The 23,963-nt window shown below is 35.1% G+C and overlaps 1 protein-coding gene across 1 annotated transcript; it reads right to left on the minus strand.

The window, feature by feature from the left end:
- Nucleotides 1-306: 306 nt before the first annotated feature.
- On the minus strand, nucleotides 307-4,111 carry LOC131045831 (GDSL esterase/lipase At4g16230). The gene is made up of 4 exons (XM_057979488.2): nucleotides 3,584-4,111; nucleotides 1,531-1,773; nucleotides 932-1,187; nucleotides 307-772 (listed from the first exon to the last, which is right to left on the minus strand). Exons 1-4 carry the CDS (start codon nucleotides 4,007-4,009, stop codon nucleotides 549-551), a joined length of 1,149 nt encoding a protein of 382 aa, XP_057835471.2. The 5' UTR covers nucleotides 4,010-4,111; the 3' UTR covers nucleotides 307-548.
- Nucleotides 4,112-23,963: the final 19,852 nt, after the last annotated feature.

The raw sequence follows: 23,963 nt of genomic DNA on the forward strand, positions 1-23,963 counted from the left end.
GGGAACGCGTTTTTGTGGAACACCTGTTTTCATATGAATGTGTAATATATATCTTTTTATACAAATGATATGTTACACATATTCATAAAAACTAAAAAAGTCAAAATATTGAAAATAGATTGATACAATTAATCGTGACTTTTATATATTTTTCTTATTATTTTTCAATAAGAATCCAACTCATGTTAGAATAAAAATTACTTGAGCATTTGTCCATTACTTAAAGAAATTAGATTGCCACAGTCCATAATAATAGTTATGAATTGTTTCTAGATTTAACTCTATCAAAATCAGAAATGTTGATGCTAAACAAATTTGACGGAGTTAAATCTTCAAACAAATAATGACTATTTGTGCATTACATTAGACACTAAATCCATATAAACAAAAAGGCCCACAGAATCTCTGGTTCAAGAGAGTGGTCTAGTCCCATTTCAATTCGTGCTCTATTCCAGTAAACTAGATATTGGCATCACACCATTACCAGATGTTAAGGAACATCAAGAGATGCAATACAAAGATAGGTAGCAATAAAAGTTAGCCCCAGTTCAAACTTGTGCAAGGGATCGAACATTCATAGGGGAGACAATATCTGGCCCTCCATCTAACAAACGGTTGGCAATGATCAAATTGGTGGCTTCAGATGGATGATAAGGATCCCAGAATACATATTCTGAATGCTCAGGGCATACATTTGATCTCCTCCCACATGGAATAATTCCTTTGTGTCTCCCTATTGAACCACAGCATGCAGTGTCTGCAACATCAAATCCTGCAAACAACATTGGAACACTCCATTAATGGGTTTGTAAGCCATAGCTGCAAGTGCATAAGGGCTTACTCAAAGGCATGGGAACACACCTAGATATTATCTTCCATTTTATTATACCCGTTAAAAATCAAGAAAAGTTGAGTAGCTGTATGGACATACCATAAGATTTGTAGTTTACAATAATGTCATTCACAATGTCATAAACATTGGCATAAACAAAGATGGCCCCTGATAAATTTGCATTAAGTTCCACTATCAAATCTTTCAAATGAGTGTTGAAGCCCATTGCCATTTGGTTAGGCCTGGATACACAACCGTCCCCTTGTAGTGGATTAAAGTCTCTCTGATATGGTATGCAACCTATAGGTCCTACATTTGCCACCACTATTTTCCTTGCATCCAAATTGTAGAGTCTCTGTAATCAAAATATAGGGAAAGATTTGTCATTCAAAATTCCAAATAAATGCAAGCTGGGTTTTGTTTTATTCTGTTATTAAAGACATTAGATTTTCACAGTTCATATTGATTGAATTTGAGAGCTTTTAGATTTCATTATGTGAATATTTTTCTATTAACGTTTCGAATCATATTCTATGATTCATCATCAGAACGGTGAACTAGAAAACAGGAAAACATACACAGTTAAATCCAAAAGCTCTCAAGTTCAATTAATTCGACTATGTTTTAATGTTGTTCCAAACCTAACTTAATTTCTTATCTTATTATAGAAAATACAAGAAAGAAGAAACAAAGATTACAGTTAATTGAACTCTGAAGGTATCTATGAGTCTCTGTATAAATTGCTCGGGGCTAACGAGTTCCCTCTCAGGAAGATTTTCAATTGCTAAGTAATTGTTGAGGAAATCATTGGATCCGATGGAAATAGAGAAAATAGCTTCTGCTAGAAAGTCCTGGGCTTCTTGCACGCCTATCATGGAAATGATCTCTTCCCTCGTATTGGCAAAGTCGTTGAGTTGTGTGTCCATTGAAATCCTTCCAATCTAGAACAAGATGAAGAAAGAAATCAATTTGTCAAAATTATTATAGATTTTTAACAAAATAAACTGCTTGATATTCGAAGTAGCCAAGGAATTTAAGAAAATTTCCAGGAAGAAAAGAGGGGCAATGCTAATAACTCCAAGATCGAGTTAGTTGAGATGCTGATATAATGAAAAGTTTTAAACTTTTAAGATAAAACCCACATCCATGTCTACATATTTCTAAAATAGGTCAAAGAATTAAAGTCCAGTCAAACAAAGACACAAGTAAGCAAAAGCAATCTGAGAGTTTACTAATATACAAGATATGATGGAAGATGGATCACATTTGAATGGAAGATGGACAGATCATCAAGAGGATCAGTAGTTCAGTGGTAAAGTATTCCGACAGAAAATGAGAATTCTTAGGTTCTATTTGTAGGAGGTCATGAAAAGTTTAACATGGTATTAGAATCTAGGTCAGCAGAGCCGGATCAAGCTTGAATATCCAAGTGTTATAGTGTAACTTGAGGGGATGTTTGAAACTGAACCACACCTGAATCAAAGATGAATTGGTCAACAAAAGGGATGGTAGCACAGTGATAGCGCACCCTAACAAAAAATTGGAGGTCCTAGGATTGACTCCTGCTGGCCCATGAAAAGTTTAACAAGATGAACAGAATGAAACAACTTAACAAAAGGAAAAAAGAAAGACTAGACCCTAACTTGTTGACTCCTAATACACATTCAAAATTCAAATCTTAACATATTATTAGAGTGCAGGTCAGTAGAGCCAGACCAAGCTTGGATCTCCAAGTGCTTGTAGTGTAGTTTGACGGGGTGTTTGAAAATTAACCACAACCTAATGGAAGATGAATTGTTCAACTAAAGGGATGGTAGCACAGTAATAGAGCACCCCAACAGCAAATAGGAGCTCCTAGGTTTGACTCCTGCTGACCCATGAGAAGTTTAACAAGATCAACACAATGAAACAACTTAACAATAAGAAAGAAGAAAAACTAGACCCTAACTTGTTGGCTTCTAACACACATTTATAATTCAAATCTACTAAAAATAAAAATAATTATTACATTGAACACAAGCACTTCAGATATGTATGGGTATATTTTTTTGTAAAATTGTTATGTACTACCTAACTCGTCCCTCTTTCAGTAATTGTGAGATAAATCTAGAAACAGTACTATGCTACAAAACCACTCGATATAGAGGACTCATCATAGGGTCCCAATATAACCCAACATTTATTGATGATATAGTATGTACACGTTATAGATATGTTCACAAAGTCAAAGCAAAATAGTTACCAAGTTTAAAACAGGTAAACAATTCTAAAATATATATTCTCTCTGTCTTTTTTTTCAGATGCAAATCTTATCTAAGAAAATTGGGAAGGTCAAACATCAGCCGCAGATTAAAGAACAAGTTATAAAATTCCAGTTTGATAGTAAGTTCGACTATTGTAAATGTTATACAGCTCATATACCTTTTGTCTCTTTCTTATTGCCTTTGTGATTGGACAACTGATTGTACAGCTATTTACTTTAGCTACTTTTTTTTTTTATTGAAATAAAAAAATTAAATATTACTTAATTCGTAAAAAGTACAAATAACAGTTAAAAACCAGCAACATCAACAAAACTATCATAATCCAAGGACTATCATAACTAATGTACCATCAGCCCATATATATTCTGATAAAATAAATCTCTCAGGTACTAACATATCACAATTAGTGATGCAGCACAGTGCATGTACATTGGCCAAAGAAAATAACCCCACTTCAAATTTCTATTTAACTGTTAGAGAAACTTACAAAATTTCTACCAGTTTCATTAAGTATTCCAGCACCTCCCGAGGCATAGTTTACACCAGCCTTCAACAAAACATCTCCAGATGTAGTTGGTGCCATATATGGAGGAGCAAATACATTCTGTCCTATTTCTTGACCAAGAATATCTGGTATAGTCCTGCCATTAGTGAACCTTCCACTGGGTAAGCCTCCAGAGGCATTAAAATCAATGCCATTGGGTGGCATATCAGCCTTTGACAGAGTAAAAATATAGTTGTTGTTTCCTGCATCCACAAGAGAATCCCCAAACACAAAGGAAGCTTTTACATCATTTACTGATGATTCACAGCTTCCAAATCCACAAACAACCCAACACACAAAAACACAGCATTGCACCCATGCAATCTCATTCAAAAGAAGTCCCCTGCTCCTTATTGCATGAATTGCCATTGCAGGGGATCAGAATCTCAAAAGTTGAAGGCTTGGGGCTTATAGAATTTTGTGTAGCTCCACAGAGTTATTAAAGCTCTGACGCTCTCTGCATTGGTATTATGATTGTTCTTATTGTTCAATGGTGGAATTCAAACTGTAATTCTATTGGTATTTTATGGCATTCAAAAGAAAATAGTAGGTGGGTTTGCAATCCATTTAATGGAATGGCATTAATTTATGATTGTTCTTATGGTTTAATGGTGGAATTCAGACTGATTTTATTACTATTTTATGGCATTCAAAAGAAAATATTAGGTGGGTTTGCAATCCATTTAATGGAATGGCATTAATTTATGATTGTTCTTATGGTTTAATGGTGGAATTCAGACTGTGATTTTATTACTATTTTATGGCATTCAAAAGAAAATATTAGGTGGGTTTGCAATCCATTTAATGGAATGGCATTAATTTATGATTGTTCTTATGGTTTAATGGTGGAATTCAAACTGTGATTTTATTACTATTTTATGGCATTCAAAGAAAATATTAGGTGGGTTTGTAATGCATTTAATGGAGTAGAATTGAGAGTCTGCCTCGGGTGGCTCATGTCCGAATATTTGGTAGCAGTCAGATTGCCAAGAAATCTTCATGATAACAGAGTCTCCTATTCTTTTCAGATGAGCTCCTCTGAGAATAGCTTATGACAGCAATAATCTCGCCTGTATTATGTTAAGCAAATCTTGGACACCTAAATTAGGAAGGAAAGAGGCATTGGGATTATGAAAAACGATTCCCTATGACATGTGTTCAGACCAGAGATTCAAATGCCATTGAAAGCATTTAAGGGCCTGAATGAATGTGCTTCTGTCACCAAAAGATTTTCTCTGTTTTTTTCTCAAAAAAAATATTGGAAGTAGGTAGATGTATTGCATGAGTTGTTGAAAACATTTTCATTTTTCTCTCTGGTTTTAGTTTGGTAGGCATTTGAAGATGTAGGCAATCGTTGAAGAGCTCCTTAATGACGAAAAAGATGAAGTTTATTTATATTTCATTTACATTAAACACTGTTAAATAATTATTTTAAATTTATAGTTAAGATTTTTATTTTTAAATATAATAAGGTTTTAAAATAAGTTAATTTAATTTTTGGGTGGAAAGATTATTGTGAAAGATGAAAGTTTTTGTTTTTTTTTAATATTTCTTTGAGTTTATTGTTGATTTTATCATAAATATATTAGTCATTGTTCTGAAATTAGAATGTTTTATCATATAATACACTTTGCATAAAAAAATTAAGTTTATTTAAGTTTGGGTTGAAAGATTATTCTAAGATGAAAGTGTTTATTTTTTTTATTTGTTTCAATTTATTGGTGATTTTATCATAAATATATTTATTTAATGTTCATATTAGCATGTTTCGTCATATCATACACTTTCCATCTTTGTGTGACATATCTTCTAACTTTATATTATTGGTAATCGGTGAATGTGTGTGTGCACACACACACATATGCATGTGCATATGTCTATATATATACATAAATATATAAATATGTATATATGTATATATGTGCACATACATACATATAACTATATGACTTATACATCGACAATAACACCAAGGATACAAATTAAGTCCAAAACATATAAATAAACAACTGCTAGAAACTTGAATTGTTGTGATGTATTGTCATTGATGTCAACCTATCTTGTGTTGTTATTGATGTCACTATGTGTTGCAGATGGTACCAATTTCATCAAATACCTGTCCAATTTGGCGTACCAAGCTCTTGGGGCTTGTTCAAGTCCATACAATGCTTTATTCAATGTGCATACCATGTCTTCTTCATTTGTCAATGAAAATCCATTTGGTTGCTCAATATAGACTTCCTCTTCCAATTCACCATTCAAAAAGGATCACTTCACATCCATCTGACATACCTTGAATTTCTTATGAGCAACATATGCAAGAAATAGTCTAACAGCTTCAATTCTAGCTACCAGAGAAATAGTCTCCTCAAAATTAATACCTTTCATTTGTGAATATCCCTTACATACCAGTCTTTCTTTATTTCTAACAACTTCTCCATCTTCATTCAGCTTATTCTAGAACACCTATTTAGTACCTATTACATTGTTTTCCTTAGGTCTGGAACAAGTTTCCATGTTTTGTTCTTCTCAATCTGATCTAACTCTTCTTCCATAGCTTTTACCTAATTTTCATCTTTACAAGCTTCAACAACATCTTTAGGGTCAATTTTGGAAATCAAACATGTCTCTTCAGTAGCAATTCTTCTCTTAGTCATCACACCTTTATTTTTATCACCAATAATCTGATTCTCTGAATGATTTAGTCTTACATACCACGGGGTCTTCTGATTATTCTAATTTTCAGTCTCTTGAACTTCTTCCCCGACAACAACATATGGATTCACTATCTCTATCGGATCACTATGCTTCATGCTCAGAGACTTGCTTTGCAGTAACATCCTAATCATCAAACTCATATCGACATGCTCTAATTTTCTTCTCATGATTCTCATCAACCTTCTCATTCGCACTTTCCACTATCTTTCTTAGTTTTTTGTTGTAACACCAGTAGGCTTTGCTCTTAGTAGAATATCCCAAAAAGATTCCTTCATCACATCTTGAATCAAATTTTCCTATATCCTCATCTCTTTTGATATAACATTTGCTTCCAAAGATTCAGAAATATCTAACTGTACGAAGATGACCAAACCATAGCTCATAAGGGTCTTCCCAAAATCATCTTTCATATGCACCCGATTGAATGTGTATACATCAATGCTAACAGCTTCTCTCCAATAGATATGCGGAACATTTCCTTCAATCATCATAGTTCTAGCAGCATCCAAAAGAGTTCTATTCTTCCTTTCAACAACTCCATTCTGTTGAGGGTTTCTCGAAGCAGATATTTTTGTCTCCTGATTCCATGCTCTTCAAAAATGAATTAAACTCGTCGGAGGTGAAATCTCATCCTTTGTCATACCTTAGACACTTTAGCTTCAATCATATTTATGTCTCCACTTTCTAGCTTTGAATATTTTGAATTTCTCCAGCGCTTCAGATTTCTCTCTTAGAAAAGTAACCCACATCATCCTAAAATAGTCATTAATCAGCAACAAAAAGTATATGTCTCCCTGCAAGCTTCTCACTCTAGAAGGACCACATAAATCAGTATGCACAAGATCTAATAACCCATTAGATGCATATAGTTTTCTCTCGAATGAAATTTTTGTTTGCTTCCCCAATTGGCTTTACATACCGAATTAGTAAGCTTCACTATCTTAGGTAGATCTCTAACAGTTTGAGTAGAACTAATCTTAATCATACAGTCAAAGTTAACATGACACATTCTGCTATGCCACAAACAACTCTCATCAATAAGCAATCAAACAACTTTCCTCACCAACATTCAGATGAAATATATTACCTTTAGTTTAAGTACCTGATGCAATCTCCATACCAGAGCTATTCAAGATCTTACATTTCTCATTCTTGAATTGTAAGTCATATCCCTTATCAACCATATGTCCAACGCTCAAAAGATTATGCTTCAAACCTTCAACATATAAAACATCATCAGTATTATGCTTACCATCAAGAGAAATAGAACCTCTACCACGGATTATACAAGCTTTGTTATCTTCAAATCTCACTACACCGCCATCATACTTCTCCATATTCACAAATTTACCTTTATCACCTATCATATGATGTGAACAACCACTGTCAATCACCCATTCATCTTTCTCGTCAATTTTAGCAGCCAAAGCTTTCTCTTCAACAATACAACTTGTAGAATCAGAAAATACCGAATCATATTCCTTGATAGCAATGAACACAAATTCATCTTCTGAATTCCCTTTCCGAGATTCCTCATCTGTTACACCTTCATTAGCAACATAATAACACTTCTTCTGATATTTATACTTTCGATTAGGCTTGTAGGGCTTATCATACTTTGACACTCTTTCTGCTCTTTTAGGACACCTAGAGGCAAAATGGCCGATCTTATTGCATGAAAAACATTTCAAAGGAAACTTCCCTTCATACTTACCGACTCCCTTAGGCAATCTTCTAGCAATAAGTGCTTCAAGATCTTCCAATTCTCTTTCATGTTCTTCCATCTCTCTCATTTCTCTTTCATATCTGGACACCCTAGTTGAACTCTCTTCCGGATCATAATTTTTTTTGCCAGATACAATAGCTTTAAATGCAATCTCAGTTTTACCATGTGATTCACCAAGTTCCCTCAATTCAAAAACAACAAGCTTACCAACTAGCATATCTCTTGTCACAGATGTCACAATCTAGATCTCATCAATAGAAACAACTTTTTATGTTTATAAGTAGGAGGCCAAGATATCAACACTTTAGTTACAATCTCATCTTATTCAAGAAATCCACTGGCACATCTGATGTTTAGCAATTGCAGCAGTCAAAATCACTTAATCGGGTAGGTCCTAATAGGCCTTACATTGTAAATCCCTTAACCGGGTAGCTCTATATCAGAGTGTTAAATCCTCTTGTGAGGTTGATCCTAATAGGTCAAAGCTCTTAACAGGGCTCATCATCTAAATCCCTTAACCAGATGACTCCTAACAGGGTCTTCTCCTAACAAGGAATCATTGTAAGCTTCTAATCGGGCTAGGCTCCTAATAGAGCGCATTCTAAAAGAGTGCACAATTTTTGTGGGTACCAATTCCCACCGTGGTTTTTCCCTATTTGGGTTTCCACATGAAAAACATGGTGTTCATATGGTAATTTTTTTTATGTGTTGTTATGTTTTACTTTCATTTTATGCATATTGATGAACACTTAATGAGTTGTTCTAATAAACCGGTTTATTAGTTGGTTATCAGTGATTACCGGTAATGGTAGAGAGTTTATTATTGGTTTATGTTTGATTCAAAGAAGTTTTATAAATTCAAGTTGTAAGATTGAAATTATTGTTAATATTGATTCACCTCCCTTCTCAGTATTAAACGGATCCTCTAATGTTATCAATTGGTATCAAAGCCTTGGTCCTTTGTGTGTGGAAAGCTTAACAGCTTGAGGGAAAGATCCTAAAGAAAGATGATGAAGAAGGAGGGTCCCAAGTTTACCAAGGACAACTACCAAATATGGAAAGACCGGATGAAGATATACATTAAAGGATTAGGTGCTCGATATTGGAATCATGTGATGAACAAGTATGTTGCTCCTACTACCAGTCCCTTGACATTGAACGAGCTTAAAGAGCAAAAAGAAAACATTCAAGCCTTGGAAGCAATTGTAAGTACTTTATCTGATTCTGAGTATATAGATGTTCATGGATAAGAAACTGCATTTGAGGTATGGGAGAAATTAGAATTGATTTATGGAGGAGATGAACATGTTCAAAGAGAAAAAGAAGAGAGTTTAAGAGGCAAATTTGATGACATGAAAATGGCTAATGGTGAGAACATTGCACAATATGGTCAAAGGATTAAAGAATTTGTAGGTGGTATTAAGAGTGTTGGAGGTAAGATTGATGATGGTATTGGTGTTAGTAAAATGCTTAGAACTCTCCTACTATAGTATGTTATTAGAGTTTCTGCAATTCAAGAAATGAGATCCATCTCTAAAGATAAATTCATTGTTGATTCTCTTATTGGAAAGTTGACTGCGTTTGAGTTAAACAGCTCTGCTAATAGTGTTTCAAAACCATCTGAATCTGCTTTTAAAGCTTTTGTTACTAGTACATATTTTAGGAAAGGAAAGGATATTTGTCATAATCATGATTGCAGGTCTAGTACCCTTGAAGTGTTTCTCTTGCAATAAAATTGGACACATAGTTGCTAACTATCCTAACACTAATAAGAAAGAGAAATTCAGAAAGTACAAAGGAAAAGGACAGAAACATTGTTATGTTGCAGTTGATGAAGGAGTAACTAATGAAGAATCAGAAGAAGATGACAATGAGGAGATAGTGTTTGTTGTTGTGAAGGATGGTCCGACTAATGAAAAGGCATTGGTGTCTCACATGGATAGTAGTGATGAATGGATTATATATAGTGGTTGCTCACACCACATGATCGGTGATAAGAACAAGTTCTTCTCCCTTGAAGAATTTGATGGAGGTATAGTAAGATTTGGTAACAACTCACCCTACATGGTTTAAGGCAAAGGAACAATTTCATTAAATGGAAAAAGAAATGCAGATGATGTCTTTTGGGTTGATGGATTAAAGCATAGCCTTTTAAGTGTTGGTCAATTAAATGATAAGGGCTATCTTTTAGAATTTGAAAGTGGAGTGTGCAGGATTCTTGGAAATAATGGAGAATTAATTGCTACTAGAAAGCAGACAAGAGCTAATCTTTTTCATTTGAAAACTAATGTGAATAGTTTTTTGGTGGCAAAGATTGAAGATAGCTGGTTATGGCACGAGCGATTTTGTCATGTTAATTTTGACAATTTGATAAAGGTTAGTAAATCAGGTATTGTGAGAGGTTTGCCCTAGCTTGTTAAACCAGATAATGTGTGATGTAAAGACTATCATATGAGTAAGATGACTTATCTATCTTTCAAGAGTAAGTCTTTCTCTTCATAAAATATCCTTGATTTGGTTCATACTGATCTTTGTGATCCTATGTGGACTAAGAGTTATTTTGGTGATAAATATTTCATGATTTTCACTGATGATTTTTCCAAAATGATGTGGGTAACTTTTCTAAGAGAAAAGTCAGAGGCATTTGGTAAATTCAAAGCATTCAAAGCTTTAGTTGAGAAAGAAACCGGGAAGAAATTGAAATGTTTAAGATCTGACTAGCGTGGAGAATTTACTTTTGATAAATTTGTGAAGTTCTATGATGAATAGGGAATCAAGAGGTAGATGCCAGCTCCTAGAACTCCACAACAGAATGGGATAGCAGAGAGGATGAATAGAACAATTGTTGAAGCTGCTAGAATCATGTTGATTCAAGGTGAAGTACCGAAAATGTTTTGGAGAGAAGCAGTTAGCACTGTTGTTTACACTTTGAACATGGTACTTGTCAAGAGAGGTAACAACAAAACACGTTATGAATTATGGCATGGCAAGACTCCTACTGTAAGTTGCTTTAAAAAATTTGGGAGTAGATATTTCATTAAACGTGATGATTACACTGGAAAGTTTGATGCAAAGTGTGATGAAGGTTATTTTCTTGGTTAATCTACAAGGAGTAAGGCTTTTAAATGTTATAACAAAAGAACAAAAAAGATCATTGAGAGTGCTAATTTGTGAAGGTATATGAACTCTCTGAGAAATTTGATGAGACTAGCAGATCTAAACCTAAGAAAGATAAAGATAAACTTGTGTTTATTGAACTGGAGGTACAAAAGAATGATGAGCAGAACAATGCAAAAATAGGTGCTCAACTAGTAAATGAAGATAGTGATGAAGAAGATGAAGAACCTGAAGCAGAAGGCACAACACCGGAACTAGTAATACCAAGATATGTCAGACCGAATCATTCAAAAGAACAAATTATAGGAGATAAAAATGTTGGTGTACAAACAAGAAGGAAAATCAGAGAAAATTCCTGCCTGATTTCAACTATAGAGCCTAAAATAGTAAGAGAGGAATTGAAGGATGATGGTTGGATTAATGCCATGAATGAGGAATTGGATCAAAATTGAGAAGAACAAGATATGGACACTTGTTCCTAGACTAGAAGACAAGAATGTGATCAGCACTAAATGGGTCTTTAGAAACAAGTTGAATTAAGAAGGCAAGGTTGTGAGGAATAAAGCAAGGTTGGTATGCAAAGGCTATGCACAAGAAGAGGGAGAAGACTATGGAGAAACCTTTGCACCAGTGGCGAGATTGGAAGGAGTCAGAATGTTGCATTTAAAGGATTTAAGGTCTACCAGATGGATGTTAAATCTGCTTTTCTTACTGGCATCCTTGAGGAAGAAGTGTACATAGAACAACCAGATGGATTTGCTTTAACTGAGAATAAAAGATATGGTTTGCAAGTTGTATAAGGCACTGTATGGATTGAATCAGGCACCGAGAGAATGGTTTGAAAGATTGCATGCAAATTTGATCAAGATAGAATTCCAGCGTACCAGTGAGGATAGTAACATATATCTTAAGACTGATGGAGAAAAAGTATTGATAGCTGAAGTATTTGTAGATGATATAATTTTTGGAGGTGCTGATGATTTATGTATGGCGTTTGTTGAGGAGATGAAGAAATAATTTGAAATGTCTCTTATTAGTGAGATTAAGTTTTTTTATTGGGTTGCAGGTCCAGCAATTGGATAGTGGAATATTTATCTGTTAGAGTAAGTATGTAAAGGAAGTGTTGAAAATATTTGGCATGGAGGATTGTAAACTGGTTGGTACTCCAATGGTGATAGGTTGTAAACTGTATAAGCAAGATTATTCACCCTCTATTGATGAAAAGGAATACAGGTCCATGATCGATAAGTTGCATTATGTTGTTCACAGTAGGCATGATATTGCACATGTTGTTGGTTTGGCTGCTAGATTTCAGAAGGATCCCAAGGAGAATCACTTGGTAGCAATGAAAAGGATATTTTGGTACTTGAAAGGCACAATAGACTATGGTTTATGGTATCCTTATAAAAATTATTTTTCTTTGGAATTGTTTACTGATGCAAATTGGACACGCAATGTTGATGACCGAAAAAGAACTACCAGAGGAGATTTTCTTCTTGGAGGTAGATTGGTTTCTTGGACAAGTAAGAAGCAAACATGTGTATCACAGTCAACAACAGAGGCTGAGTATGTTGCAACATCAATGAATTGCATGCAAGCAATCTGGATGAGACATGTATTAGAAGGTTTTAAACTTGATATTTCTGAACCGGTAACTATTTATTGTGACAATACAAGTGCTATTAATATTTCAAAAAATCATGTGTTACAAGCACGGACAAAGCACATAAAATTGAAATATCACTTTCTAAGGGAGAGAGTCCAGGAGAAGCAAGTCAGAATGGAGTATGTGACAAGTAAAGAGTAGCTTGCAAACATTTTTATAAAACCATTGTCAAAGACTACCTTTGAGTACCTCAGAGGTAAATTAGGGGTCAGACCCCTACATAAGCAGAACTAAGATGCAGGAGATGCATCAATTGAGTGGGCTTACTGAATATTTTTCATTGAGGATTGATGAAATGGTGGCTACTCTGTAAGGTGAGAATCTTTGATGACATTTGATGACTGACGATGCATATGCACCTTTGGCATTGTTGTCAAAGGGGGAGAAGAAATGAAGATTCATTTCCAAGTAAAGATGAACTAAGTGAACCAGCAAAAGAGTGAAGTACATCAGAGAAGTTTTAGAACTGAGCAGCATGATTTTAGTTGAATATATTGGAGTTTATGTTAGTGTTTCCATCAATGCCAAAGGGGGAGAATGTTGGCATAATTGGCATAACTAATGTAGATCATGAATGGTGACTGAACCGGTAAAGGACTATTTGTGATGACATTATGATGAAGAGATTGAGATTGTATGATCGGATGACTTTGATCAGTTATTTATGTTGTAATTGATGGCAACTATTGTTTAGAATGTTGTATTTTTTCATCTAAGTCTTTTTAGTCTACCAGAAATGCCTCACCGGTATTAAAGACAGTAAACTGGGAATTAGGACCTTAACCGATAAACAAGGAATGTTTTGATTTGATCTGGCGATTTGTGATGATTGAAGTGTTTTGCTTTGGAATGTGAGCTTGTATCATTGTAATATATATCTAACCAGAACCACATCATGTTTTGGTTATCGAAAATCATGTTTATGATTTCCGTTGTATTTTTGCTAGGGTTTAAGAAGGGTTTAAGGACCAGTAAAGAATTCTCTTAACTGGTAATGCTTTTTGGTTTGGTGGTTTTCTACATCAAGTTAAAATGTTGGCAATGATGTGGCACAAATCGCATGAAGTGTTTGAAAGATAGTTTGGCTTGTTTGGAGAGAGAATTTTTTGGGAATATGCAAAGTGCTTAGCGGAGTGTTCTAAGGGTTTGACTTTGTATCAGATCGAGATACGATGATCATTCAATGATTGTAATTAATTGTAATGATCCATATGATGATCAATGATGATCTATAATGAGCTATAAAAGATCTGTGATGATCTATGTTGTAAGTCTTAGGGTTTTGTAACCGACTAAGTTGTAAAGGTTATTATGTCAGTACAGTTGATGTTTGGTGTGTTGGTTGTTCTGAGAAAAGTGTGAATTCGAACCTGAGTATGAGATCTACTAGAGTATAACAAATTTAGAACTTAATTGGATTTGATCAAGCATATAGTTAAGTGTTGTACCTAGATCATTCACTATTGTTCTCTAACAATTACAGCAACCAAAATCCCTTAACCAGGTAGGTCCTAATAGGCCATACATTGTAAATCCCTTAACCGGTTAGCTCTATATCAGAGTGTTCAATCCTCTTACAAAATTGATCCTAATAGGTCAAAGCTCCTAACAGGGCTCATCATCTAAATCCCTTAACCAAGTGACTCCTAACAAGGTCTTCTCCTAATAGGACATCATTGTAAGCTTTTGACCAGGTTAGGCTCCTAACAGGGCGCATTCCAAAAGAGTGCACAATTTTTGTGGGTACCAATTCCCATCGTGGTTTTTCCCTATTTGGGTTTCCATGTGAAAAATATGGTGTTCATATGGTGAATGTTTATATGTGTTGTTATGTTTTACTTTCAGTTTATGCATATTGATGAACACTTAATGAGTTCTTTTGATAAACCGGTTTAACAGTTGTTTATCAGTGATTATCGGTAATGGTAGAGAGTTTATTACTGGTTTATGTTTGATTCAAACAAGTTTTATAAGTTCAAGTTTTAAGATTGAAATTATTGTTAGTATTGATTCACCCCCTCTCAGTATTAACCGGATCCTCTAATATTATCACACTAAGGTAATCAGACAGCCTCAGAGAAGAGTTAATCTAGCCCTTAGAGAAATTGTGAAGACAGAATTACAAAAGCTATTGGATGCCAGATTCGTCTACCCCATCTCAGGCAGTCAATGGGTTTCACCATTGGTAATTGTTCCTAAAAAGAACGGTAAATGGAGAGTATGTTTAGATTACAAAGAATTGAACAAAGCTACCAAAAAAGATCACTTTCCACTACCTTTCATTGATCAGGTACTTGACTCTCTAGTAGGTAAGAAATATTTCTCATTTCTTGATGGGTTTAGTGGTTATAATTGTTGGCAATTTGGAGGAATTGATTATGTGTTGCATTGATGTTTGTCATTGATGTCAACGCTAGTTTTTTTGTTGTCTACTGACTTCTGGTAGAGTGGCTGGTCTTTGATGTTGATCTAGAGATTTGTCTTCGAGTTTGGTTCAGTTGTTGGAATTGATTTTGATTGGTTATTCATGTGTTCCTGATGTGTATCACATTCAGTCGGTTTGGGATTTGATGATCTGGATGCTATCATTTGTTCTAGTAAGCCTTTTGGTTACTGGTAAGGGTTTTACCAACAACGCTTTGATGAAGATCTTTTGATGAATTTGATAAGTGGTGTTGGTGTGGCTTCTAAAAGGTTATCAGGATGTTGATGCTTATCTTGTTCATGTTCCAGTTGTTCGTGGTGTTTCATTTGGCATATGGCGACCTATTTTGGGTCTGGTGGTTATTGTTTTAAGGTTATGGACCGGTTTATGTAACGTGTTGGTTGATGCTCTTGATGCATCACCGGTTAGATTTATTGTTTGGTTTATGTTGTTTTGGTCTTAGGCCTACTTGGTTTATCATTGGTTTGCGGGATTATGTAACGAATTTATTTTATTATCTTTTGAGTGGCCGACCTAATTCTTTAGGTCCCCAGTTGGTATAAATATGATGTAAGATCTATTTGTAGATCGTAGGTCAAGGTTATGGGACTATCTGTTTATGAATAAAGTTGTTATCATATGCAAAGGTTTTGGTTGATCATAGGTGATCGAATTGGGTTTGTAAAAGAGGTTTAAGACCTCCTATATTGAGCTTAATCGGAAGTGTACTCAGGCATAAGACATATTATTCTTGCAGTTCATTTTTCTTTCCGGATTGTAGTCTGGATTTATTTTGTAGCCAGTGAGGCTCCTTTTATGATGAGCAATGCACTCTAGGCTATTGGCCTTCCTACATGTGCAAACCCCTCTTATTGTAATCACATACTTGTTGAAGAAGTATTATCTGACTGGGGGTAGGCTTCCCACCGTGGTTTTTTCCTTTACCGGGTTTTCCACATACAAATCTCGGTGTTATGTGTTATGGATGGTTGGTAATTTTGTTATGATTTATGTTTGTGCTTAATTGTTATAACTGTTATTCTGGTATTTGGTTTATGCATTTTGGTAAGAGGTTTTGTGTGCTTAAAGTTTTATAATTTGTTGACAACTGATTCACCCCCCCCCCAACTCTCATTTGTCGACTTGTTATCCTAACAACGATCAAATTTAAATTGCATCAGAGGACTAGGATAAGACAACTTTCACTTGTCCCTAGGGAACCTATGCTTACTATGTCCTTCTATTTCGGTTATGTAATGCTCCAACAACATTTCAAAGAGCATTTCTAAGTATTTTTGTAGACATCTCACACAATTGTATGGAGATTTATATGGATGATTTTACCACATATGGTGATGAATTTCAAGAAGCACTTGATAACCTATCTAAGGTGCTACAGAGGTGCCAAGATCATAATATGTCCCTCAATGGTGAGAAATATTTTCTTATGATGCAAGGAGTAGTCTTGGGACATTACATTTGAACTAAAGGAATTCGAGTGGACACCACTAAAATTGAGGTAATAAAAACTCTTCCAATCCCTACCAAGCAAAAATATGTACGTAGTTTTTTGGGGCATGTTGGTTACTATAGGTGATTTATCAAAAAATTTAGTACCATTGCAAGCCCTTTGTATGGTCTTTTGTTAAAAGATGTTGACTTGCAATGGACACGATTATGTGACAAAGCATTTCAAGAGCTCAAAATAGTACTCACACAGCCACAAGTCCTACAAGGCCCCAACTGGAACCTGTCTTTATATATATATATATATATATATATATATATATATATATATATATATATATATTGATGCCTCTGACCATGTAGTAGGAGAATTTCTTACTAAAAAAGAAGCAGCCCTAGAAAATGCAGTCTATTTCATCATTAAAAATCTGCATGGAGTTGAAATCAATTACACTAACACAGAAAAATGAGATGTTAGTAGTCATAAATGCTCTCAATAAGTTCAAACATTACATTATAGGATACCAAGTCTTTGTTTATACTGATCATACAACAATAAGATACCTTATGAACAAGCTAGTTGTTTCAGGAAGGCTGGCAAGATGGCTTCTATTGATGCAATAATTTGATATTACCATCATTGACAAACCAGGGAAGATAAATGTTGTTGTTGATTTCTTATCCAGACTTACACACCAACCAGATGAGCCTATCATAAATGACTCTTTTCCTAATGAGCATTTGTTTACAATCATAGTGCATATACCATGGTATCCAGATATAGCTAATTACTTATTTATGGGTAAGGTACCTAACTCCTTTTCCCTAAAGGATAAGAGAATTTTGATTGAAAATAGATTTTCATACACATGACCAAATGGATGTTTGTTCTATACTGTACCAGACAATGTTATGAGAAGATGCATTAGAGAAGACAAAACATTTGACATCCTCCATGCATGCCATGATGAACTTTGTGGAGATCATTTTGCAGCCAAAAGAATAGCTATCAAGATACTTAACACGGGGTATTATTGGCCTACTCTACATAATGATGCAGCTAACTTTACTATAAAATGTGATAGATGCCAGAGGATGGGGTGCCCAACAAAGTCAGATGAGATGCCACTACATCCACAGGTAGTTATTACCCCATTTGATAAATGGGGTATGGACTTTCATTGGTCCAATTGATCCTCCATCTAATGGAAAATCCTACATCTTAGTCTGTACCGATTACCTAGCTAAATAGGTTGAAGTCAAAGCAACGAAACATGTCAGGGACAATAAAGTTGTAGAGTTGTTGTATGAGGATATAATTACCAGATATGGAGTACCTCGAGAACTTGTAACTGATCAAGGTGCACAATTCACATCCAACCTGATTGCTACTATGATAAAGGAGTATAATATTAGACATAAAAATCTACACCCTGTCATCCTTAGGCCGATGGTCAAAATGAAGTGACTAACAGGGAAATTGAGGCCATCCTCACAAAAATAGTTGCACTACATAGGAAAGATTGGGCAAATAGCCTCCCAAAAGCAGTTTGGGCCTACCGCACATCCTGGAAAACAGCAACAGTGTTTACTCACTTTGAACTGGTTTATGGTAAACATGTTGTCATGCCCATTGAATTTGAGCATAAAACTTTGTGTACAACAATACAAGTAGGTATGCAATTGTCAAAGGCACAAAGAGAAAGAATATTGCATCTCAATCAGTTGGATGAATTTAGGAAATCAGCATTGCAGAATACACTTTTAGTCCAACAGCATCGCATGAAGTGGCATGATAAATATGTCAAACCTAAAACTTTTCATGCTAGGGACTGGGCTTTATTTTATGATTCAAGATTTAAGGATAATTTGGGGAAGTTACAAACAAGGTGCTAGGCCCTTATAAAATTGAACAAGTGTTTGATAATGGTGCAATCAAGTTAAAAACTATTGATAATGCAAGGTTCAAACTGCTTGTCCATGGCCACACACTACACCTATATCATAAACCAAGCACTAAGAAAGAGTTTATTGAACAGTTTCAACCACTTACGACTCTTCCTGCAACTACTGAAGGTGAGCCTCCATGTCCACCATTTACTTGATGACAATTGTCAAAAATCATAATAAACACTCCATGTCCACCTAGAGTTTCTTTTTTCGTTTCATTCCACATCATCTTCATCTCATTCTGCTTTCTTGTTTTTAATTTCACTTCCGCCACCATAATTCTTTTTTTGAACATTTCAACAACAATTTTCTCTTACATTGCACATGCCACCACAAATCATAGCGCGCTACCATCACATCACAAAGCACGTAAGTATCTTTACACTTTCATGATTACAACTTTTGCTTCATATTTTTTGTCATTTCATTCAAATTTTAAATAATTATGATTGCATTCCTATTTCCTACCCTTACGCATGTGTGGACACTACATCTATCTTTAGCTGGGGGGTGAATTGATTGTGAGATAAATTATTTCCATTTTTAGATCTGTACAAATTCAAATAAGCATGTTAACTCGGGTTAAAGGAATGGGTTAGTTTTTACTTGCCATTGTTAAGTCTAGTTTATTCCTAATTTGGCAAAATTTTAAAACTTTTTCCTTTCAAGTCCAGTCTATGTAAAAACTTGTTCTATTTGGACTCCTGCCTAGTAAACATTATTTTCTCTTGTTGTCTAAAAGCAGAAAGCTTCATATTTTGGGTTTAATAGAAGAAGATTTTCTTGAAGACAATAACAGTCGTAGTAATGTGAAGTTCCCCTATTGAAAGAGAGCCTACATACCACAGTCTGATATTACAAGATCGGGATTGTGAGCCTTTGTATAAAGGATGTGGGCGGTTAGATTATTTCCTAAAATTGTATACTTATGATGATGATGTAGCCCTCAAATTTGCACAATCTCTAAAGGATGATATCATTGTGGTGAAAGGGTTGAGGATTCCTATTATAGAGGAGAATATTGCTCAAGTTTCTGGTTTGCCTAAGGATGATAAACCATTTCTAGAAACTAACGATGCCAGATCTGTCAAAGCACAATTTGCAGAGCATGGTGACCCTCCTTTGGAGGTCACTAAGCAAGGAACTAGCAAGTTATCTCTTCCATCTCTCTGGGCTCATAGGGTAACCTATGTTATTAAGTACATTACATGTGAATGGAGACAATCTCAATTACATTCTATTCATTTTAAATTGTTATGTCATTTAAGACATGGTAGGTGGATGAATGTTACAAATTTCCTTTAAAATATACTTAAGGAGATGGTAGATCAGGTACAAAAATGTAACCTTTAGTTTGTGTCTCACCATTGCTTAATTCAACTATTGGCTAAGCAAGCCCTAGTAGAAAGCAACCTTGGGATGTAGTGGGTGGATTTTCTAGTGATAAGTGGGGCTCGTCCATTAAGGAAAATTCCCAGCTTTGGAAAAGCTATAGGGGCTTCATCCTCTAAACCTACTAAAGATCACAGTGAAAATTCTTCTAGTGAGAATGAAAATGCCACTCAAAAAGTCGCTCATAAAGTTCTTAAAAAATAGAAATCCTCATCCAAGAGTAAGAAGAATGAAAAATTAATTTTGGGAACTAGGGTTCAAAAGTAGAAAGAGGGAAAAATTTCTAAAAAGTAGAAAGTAAAGAAATCTACAACCTTTGCAAAAACTCAGGAAATGGGAAACCCTGCAACAAAAGGTGGATCATCTAGCCAAAAAAGGAAAGAAATGGAAAGACCTTCTATAGGAAAGAAGCCTACAAGAACTAGTAATAGGATGAAAAAGAAGTTTAAAGGGAAAGTAGCTACAAGAGAAAGAATTGAGATTCCAAGCTCGGGATCTAATGAGGAAGAGTCTCCTCGAGAAAACTTTCCTAAGGTATTGTCTCAATCCTCTTCTTCTAGTGAAGCTAGTGAAGAGCGGGAATATGAATTGTCCCATTCAGAAGAGTTCTCAGAAGAAGAAGAAGTGAATAAGAATCCAAGAAGCAATAGACAATTGGGAGGAGAAAAATTGAATGAAATAAAACATGAAATTCAAAACATGGTTTAGACTAATGAGGAGGAGGAATAGGAAGAAGCAGAGGACGAACAAGAAGAAACAAAAGAAGAAGAAGAGGAAGAAGGAGAAGATGAAGAAGAGGAAGTGCTAGGACATTTATGGAGAAATCAATCTAAATGCTGATTTAAACATTGGCGATAATGCTTCTAGACCTCAACAAACCAATCAGGACAAGCCTAATAATGAAAGAGCTCTTGCAACTAGGTTAGCAAATCTAGCTAAGGCTACTAAGAAAGTGAATCAGGAAGAACAACAAACAAAAGTTAAGGTAAGTGTGCATGTTCCACCTTCTTTTTCTTGGGGATCGATTTCATTTGGATTATTGCAATTATTACAAAATAAGGAGGAAGAATGGAAAAGAGAAAAGGAGCCCTTAGAAAGAAAACTACAGGAAAAAGATGTTGTAATAGACAAGCTGGAGGATAGGATAGATAATTTAGCTACTCTGTTACCTCAGGTAATAGAATGTAGGCCTCCTCCAAGAGTATATTCTCTTTATTTGAAGTAATTACATATTTCCTACAAGATAGGTAGGGAGTTGTAAAGACTAAATTCATCATTAATGACTCCCGATGAATTTTTCAATGCCTATAAAACCTCTCCTCTTGAGCAAAAGAATTTACTCTATGAATTCTATCTTCACAACTATGCTATTCCATACACACCTCAATGGAACCCACTTCTTTCTATCGGAGATGTTCATCTTAGGGCATTTATGTCCTATATTCAGAATGAAAATATGAGGGGTGAACAAGCTAGAGAATATATGGATATGGAACAAGTTGTCCCATTACCATTGAGGGTTGAATTAGGGGACCCATATGAAATAACTATAGATGGAACCAGCTTACTTCCGATCTGGGGCTCAAAAGAAGGATTTTCTCATTTAGAGAAGAAGTTCACACTAAATTTAAATAAATGACAGAAACATCTGCAAGAACAGTGTATGGACATCTAGCTCGGAGATGGAATGGGTTCCTGAGGACTTGAAGAAAGTAGAGCCACATTCTTTGAAAAACTATCATGCAACACTTAAGTGAGCAGCCACCTATATACATTTGGGGTAGTCACAAAAGGAAAAGTGGATTCCTTTGATCTTCCAATGACCTATGTTATGGTGGCCTATTCCTCACTGGGAGGAATTGTAGTATTATGATGTGGAATAGAAACAGGAAAGATGGGACAATCTCAAAGAGAAATAGGGGTTCTACTGGAGCCCTATTGCTAAGACACAAAGGGAGACTTCAAGTTGTTGACTTGGATTGAAAATCAAAATACATCTGCTGAGGGACCAACAAAACCTTCAGTTGGGGGTTGTGATGAGTCATAGTTTTATGGTTCTTTCATAGATAGTTTGGCATCTTTAGGGGTTTTAATATTTGTTGATGGACTTCATAAACATACTTTAATCGACCTTATATGCTTGTTTTCATAAGTCTTATTACCTATAGTTGAAACCTTTATTTTGACAGAACCATGAACCTTATAAATGCAACTATAAGTATTTACTATTTTTATGTGTGACTAATGAGTATATTTAAAATAAATGATCATGATGTGTGATAGAATGTTTGCTCTAACCTTTGTGTGGTAGATGTATGGAATGATCTGTATGAAGGAACAAGGTTTCATTCATATCAACAGGGTAACATGGACATGTTGGCAATTGGCACTCATTAGATTCATATGTTGTCATTGATGGAAACAAGATTCTATTGAAGGCATATACTGGCAGATACCAGCATTGGAGGCATACACCGCTAGATATCGACATTTGAATAATAAGGGTCATCACCGGCACTCGTACCGACATCCACTACTTTAGTGAAGTTGACATCAATTTGGATTCCAAAGGTTTTATTTGCAAAATCATTTTGTAATTATTGTATAGGGCCGACATTGAATATCTTTTATATTGTAGGCTGACATAAGGCATATTGTTTGTAAAGGGTATATAAGTTAGTCTGTTAGGTCATTTTGATATATGACAAGGTAGTAGAATAAAGTGATGTGAAGGATATGTATGTAGATCATTTGTATGTGAAATTTATATCATGCAACGATCAATAGATGGTTTGTAGAGAATTCTTGTAGGAAAGGAGATATCGGTAGAAGGGTTCAAGGTTTATGAACCGGTATAGAATAGAGCTTTAACCGGAACTCTTTTGACATTGCAGATGCTTTTTGTGAGTACACCATTACTGTTTTATCTCAGCAAAAGCTTGTAGTCAATGAGACTCTTTTGTGTTGAGCAGTGTGCCTTTCTGCATGTGCAGGCCCCCATGCTATGTAATATCTTTCATATGGCTAGTGAATTGATATTGTGGGTCACAAATCCCACCATGGTTTTTCCTCTTTGAGGCTTTCCATGTATAAAATTATGTGTGTTATGGTGTTCATTCATGTGGCTGGTTTATTTACTTCATGTTATATGTTTCTTCATTTATCGGTTTATATGTGTATGTTATAATAAGGTAAAATATTATACTACCGGCAGAACACTGACCCACCCCCCCACCCCCGCGCCTCTCAGTGTTCTTGGATTCCAACAATTGGTATCAAAGTACCACAAAGGAAGTTTAACAGCTTGAGGAAGATCCTAAAATCGGAATAATTTAACATGGCTATGGAGAAGCAACTTGAGATGGCACTTCAGGATTATGATGCTGAAAGGATGGAGAACTTAAAGCTGCAAGATGAATTAAATTATGCTAATGAATTCTTTCTTGTTCTGCAAGAAAGGTTATCATCAGCTCAAGCTAAGAGGAAGGAACTTTTGCAAAACCAGGATGATGAAGAGAAAAATGCACTTAAGGAACAATGTCAGAAACTAAGTCAAGCAAACATGCTCATGAAGAATGAAATGCAAGACCTAACTATGAGGATGTCAAAAGATATTGAGGACAGAAAGAAGGAAGAAAATCTTGTTGTATCTTTGAAGAATAAATTTGAAGAATGTGGCAGATTGGCTCATGAGAATAATCTATTGAGAACTAATTTGGTAGAATCCCAAAATAATGAGCAAGAGCTGGAGAGACAAATAATGACTCTGAGAGATGATCTGACTACTACAAGTGAGTATAAAGATAAATTCAGGATTAGTGTTGCACAGTTGGATGATTTATTGAAAAGACAAAGGTAGAGT

Source organism: Cryptomeria japonica, chromosome 5, assembly GCF_030272615.1.
Source record: "Cryptomeria japonica chromosome 5, Sugi_1.0, whole genome shotgun sequence".
Taxonomy (NCBI): domain Eukaryota; kingdom Viridiplantae; phylum Streptophyta; class Pinopsida; order Cupressales; family Cupressaceae; genus Cryptomeria; species Cryptomeria japonica.

What these genes read in the sequence shown, in the direction of transcription:
- LOC131045831 (XM_057979488.2), bottom strand. Translation starts at nt 4,009, where the DNA reads ATGGCAATTCATGCAATAAGGAGCAGGGGACTTCTTTTGAATGAGATT. An exon ending in ATGAAACTGGTAGAAATTTT is followed by an intron (nt 1,774 to 3,583) that starts GTAAGTTTCTCT and finishes ATCTTGTTCTAG; the next exon opens with ATTGGAAGGATTTCAATGGA. An exon ending in CCTTCAGAGTTCAATTAACT is followed by an intron (nt 1,188 to 1,530) that starts GTAATCTTTGTT and finishes TTTTGATTACAG; the next exon opens with AGACTCTACAATTTGGATGC.